This window comes from Eumetopias jubatus, unplaced genomic scaffold, assembly GCF_037043125.1.
Source record: "Eumetopias jubatus isolate StellerSeaLion01/CBP00866 unplaced genomic scaffold, mEumJub1_p1.0 scaffold_7, whole genome shotgun sequence".
NCBI classification, from domain to species: Eukaryota; Metazoa; Chordata; class Mammalia; order Carnivora; family Otariidae; genus Eumetopias; species Eumetopias jubatus.
Window position 1 is genome coordinate 17,112,855 of NW_028274813.1, and position 4,495 is coordinate 17,117,349.

The following is a 4,495-nucleotide window of genomic DNA, read 5'->3' on the forward strand; positions in this document are numbered from 1 at the left end:
GAGTGGCACTCCAGAGCAGAAGGAACTGCAAGTGAAATGTTCTTGAGATAGAAACATACATAATGTGGTAGAAGAAAAGCTATGAGGCCTGTGTGGCAAGAGGAGAGTGAGTGAATGGTGTAGTCACATAGGAATAAGTCAAAGAAGTAATGGTGGTATGGGGGCAAATTGTGTGGGAATCCAATCATTTAATGACCATGAGCTGTTTTATTGCTGTTTTTACCCTGAGCGAGATAGAAAGCTACTAGAAATCTTGAATTCAAGAGCAATATCATCTGATTTAGTTTTTAAAGTTGATCACTCTGGCTATTCTACCGTGGAAAGACTACAGATGGTTTGAAGTAGGACATAAGCGAAGGTTCAAGCCAGGGGTGGATATGGGGCTTTTACAACAATTCTGGAAATAGAAGTTGGTTGATTGCAGTGCAGTGACCATAGAGGAAGTAATAAGAAGTGATGGTCAAGATCTGGATGTATTTTGAAGGAAGGGCCAAGAGTTTACTAATGGACTAGAAAGAGGATGAAACAGAAAGTGTTGAGTTGAGAAGCATTTGTCTTACAGCACCGGAAGGATGGGGTTGGCACGACTGTATTTTAGGGGATTGGTCCAGGCTAGAAATAAATCATGATCATCATCTCATGACTTTACATAATGAGAAAAGATGAAATAACCAAATGAGTGAGCATTATGGACAGAAATGTATTCATGGAAAATTCATAGGTTGAAGTCCTAAACTCTAGTACCTCAGAAAGTGACTATCATGGGAGATAGGAGCTTTAAAGAGGTGATTAATTTAAAATGAGGACTCTGGGGTATGCCCTAATCCAATTGACTTCTTCCCTTATAGGAAGAGATTAGAAGACCTAGAGAAACATTGAAGGTGTGCATGCACTGAGGGACAACTATGTGAAGGTGCAGTGATATGCTGGCCATCTGAAAGCCAAGGATAGAGCCCTCAGAGGAAACAGTCCTGCTGGTACCTTGACTTTGAATTTATGGCCTTTAGAACTGGGAGAAAATACATTTTTGTTGTTTAAGCTACCAAGCCTATGGCATTTTGTTATGGTAATCCTAGTAAATGAATACAGTGAGTGATAATAGTGAGAAGGAGGCGGAGAAGAAGAAGGAGAAGAAGAAGAAGAAGGAGAAGAAGGAGAAAAGAAAAAGAAGAGAAGAAGAAGAAGAAGAAGAAGAAGAAGAAGGAGGAGGAGGAGGAGGAGGAGGAGGAGGAGGAGAAGAGAGGAGTAGAAAGAGGGAGAGGAAGGAGAAGAAGAGAGAAGGGTGGGGGGGAGAAGAAGAAAATGAAAGAAGGTTCTATTTCAATTATTTCAATTAGAACAAAATTTAAGTCTTATTGGTAGAAAATCTTCATTTATTTTATTTAATAACATTTACTAAACTCAACAAAGGGGCAAGTACTGTGAAGAAACAAGAGGTATAATAATAAGTTATAGTTTATCTCTCAAAGCTAGCCTAGTTTAGGAAGAGGACTAAACTAATGATAATGATGATATGTTCTCAGAAAGTTGTATGGAAGTTTGCTTAAAAGATGGGAAGGCATTATTTATTAACACAGTTTATTGTTTTAAAAGCTATTGTGTGCCCAGTATTAAAAGGGATTCTATAAATATAAATATAATAATATCAAGTGATGATGATGATGATGGTAACAGTAACTACAACAGTGGTTAACCTCTACTTCATCTGAAGGGGAGCACCAACACTAGGGAGGCCAGTTAGAGAAATGGTGAGCTTTAGTATGTTGAATCTGAAGTATTTGTGGGACATAAATAAGGGAAGAAGGCAAAACAGTTATTGGATGAAAAAGACAGACTTCAAGGGGACCATCAGGGCTCAATCTTTAGATAAGCTCTTCCAGCTAACATATTTAGAATAAAACATAGTGGATCCAATGAGAGAACCCTGGATAAGACCTACCTTTAGGAATTTCATAAAGAAGGCCAGAAAGTAATAGTCAGAAAAGTAAAAAAGAATGTAAGAGAGCTTTAATGATGGCCAAGTAATCAAAAAGCATTAGAGAACCAGCCCATATGTCCAGTAAGATAAGGATTGAAATTTATCAATTGAATTTCACAGTAAGGACATTATAGGCAATATCTGCCGAAACAATTTCAATAGAGTAGAGGCAGAAACTATAAGGCAATGAGCCAAAAAAGGAAATAAGAAGCAAAGAATCAGGAAGTGCTAGTGAAGACTTAACTTTTTAAAATCCCATCTGAGCAAGGAAGGAGGGTGATGAAGCAGTATCACAGGACAGGAAGGCATGTGTGATGAGTGTTCTTAAAGTTTGAGAACATATTTAAGGTGAAGGAAAGAAGTCACTAGCAAGTACAGATGATATTATGGGTAAGTACTATGGGAAATGGAATAACGATAGTAACAATAATTAAAAATGGAGTAACAACAAAAGAATATACCTCAACATGTTAGGCTAGAAGGAAGGGAGGGAGAATACATTTAGAAAACTTCAAACTGGAAGATGGTCAGAAATAAAAAGAATTCATGCTTTATAAGGCCTTAAATTAATCTAAGTTTGTTGCATACATTTGCTGAGAATAAGGAAGATAGAATACAAATTTGTATATATATGTATGATTATATATGTGTATATATATATTAGCCAGGAGCTCATACACCTAGAAAAATCAGGATTTAGGAGTAAAAGAGAGAGAGACAATATTTTGATGAGATACTTTAGCACCTGAACTGAGCCATATTCAAACTCAGTTGAACACCTAAATCCTGTCATTTGGAGTCAATACATTTTTGTACTCTGTAGTCTAAGATTGACAAATAAACTTTTGCTTGAATAATTTGAGTCTGGTTTCTGTTCTTACAACTAAAAGTGTCACTACTTGTTCAAGGCTGAGTAAGAAAATATGTTAGGGCAGGAAGGGATGACAGATTAAAGAAAAAGGCATCAAGCAAAGGAGAAGTTCTACAGAAGCTCAGAGCGGGTAAGGTGAGGGTAAGAGTGTGATAGTGTCAGAATGATAAAACACTATGGTAGAGATGTAGTACTGGAATTCTAATGTGAAGCTTTTCTCAAAGATCATACTCAGTTCTGGAGTAGAACACTGGCATGGAGAAATTTAAGGAATTGCATGGTTTAGAGTGATGAGTGGGTTACTCTCAAGCAAGATGGGCTTCCGCAGAATATGATAATATTAAGACAAGTTATAAGTACTCAGATCTGACTTTAAATCTTGTCTTTTTTACAGGCTATGTTACTTAATTTATTTGACACTTAATTTCCTCATACATAAAATGAGGATAAATAGAATACCCACTTCATAGAGTTCTATAGGGATTAACAAAATCATCCCAGAACACAGAATATCGTGGTTACACTTAGCTTATCATTCAACATTTAAAATGATGTCTTAAAGAATTCAGAGTCAAGTAACTATATGTTTCATGGATATGGGAGAATCCATTAAAATTTGCCTCTGGACACGGCAGTAGCCACTGCGCAGACCGCAGATCAGACTTCCCTTGCTCCCTGCCTTGCTCCCGCCTCCCCTGCAACCATGTTTGACAAACCCGATATGGCTGAGATTGAGATATCTGCTAAGTCAAAATTGAAGACAGAAACACAAGGGAAAAATCCAATGCCTTCAAAAGAAGCAATTGAACAGGTGAAGCAAGCAGGGGAATTCTAATGAGGTGTGTGCCCCCAAGAGGCACCCTGCATTCCACAAACATTGCCTTCTTTTACTTCTTTTAACTGTTTAACTTTGTAAGATGCAAAGAGGTTGGACTGAGTTTAAATGACTGTGCTGCTCCTTTTCACATCAAAGAATGGAGAACTACTGACAAGGAAAGCCACACTTGCCTCTCCCATCTATCTGTCTGGCTGGTGGGGAAGGAAAAGAACTTGCATGTTGATGAAGAAAGAAGCTGGGTGGGACGACAGTGAAATCTAGAGAAAAGCCAAGCGGGTCCAAGGTATCCTGCAGGCTGTAAATGCAGTTTAATCAGAGTGCCATTTTTTGTTCAAATGATTTTAATTACTGGGCTGCACAATTGTTGAAATATGCAAATAAAAAGTGTTAAAACCTGAAAAAAAGATATGCCTTTGGAAGTTGGTAACAATACCAATATTAATAGTATCAAAATGACAAGAAAAACAAAAATAACTTCTGTATTTAAAGAGTAACTGTTTAGGGGTCCATTCAAAATGGTAGAATACATCCATTCATTTAGTCATTAATTTATTCATTCATTAACTTAATGTTATTTAAAGTCTACAAAGTGCCGGTCACTATTCTGGAACGCCTTAGAGAGGGCTATAAAAGAATTAATCAAGATAGGAAGGTTAAAGAAAATAAGAAAAACAGAGATGAAGACGTAGCTTTAGAGAAAAGTGACATTCCAGACTTTGGAAATGATTGAGTTCTTTCCATTTTGTCAAAGAGGTCATTGCTGGTAAAGTAACATTTATTCTTTCATTCAGAAAACATTTTAAACATT

The 4,495-nt window shown here is 36.9% G+C and overlaps 1 protein-coding gene across 1 annotated transcript; it reads left to right on the top strand.

The window, feature by feature from the left end:
* Positions 1–3,552: 3,552 nt before the first annotated feature.
* Positions 3,553–3,684, top strand: LOC148163854 (thymosin beta-4-like). The gene has a single exon (XM_088025154.1). It carries the CDS (start codon positions 3,553–3,555, stop codon positions 3,682–3,684), a length of 132 nt encoding a protein of 43 aa, XP_087881280.1.
* Positions 3,685–4,495: the final 811 nt, after the last annotated feature.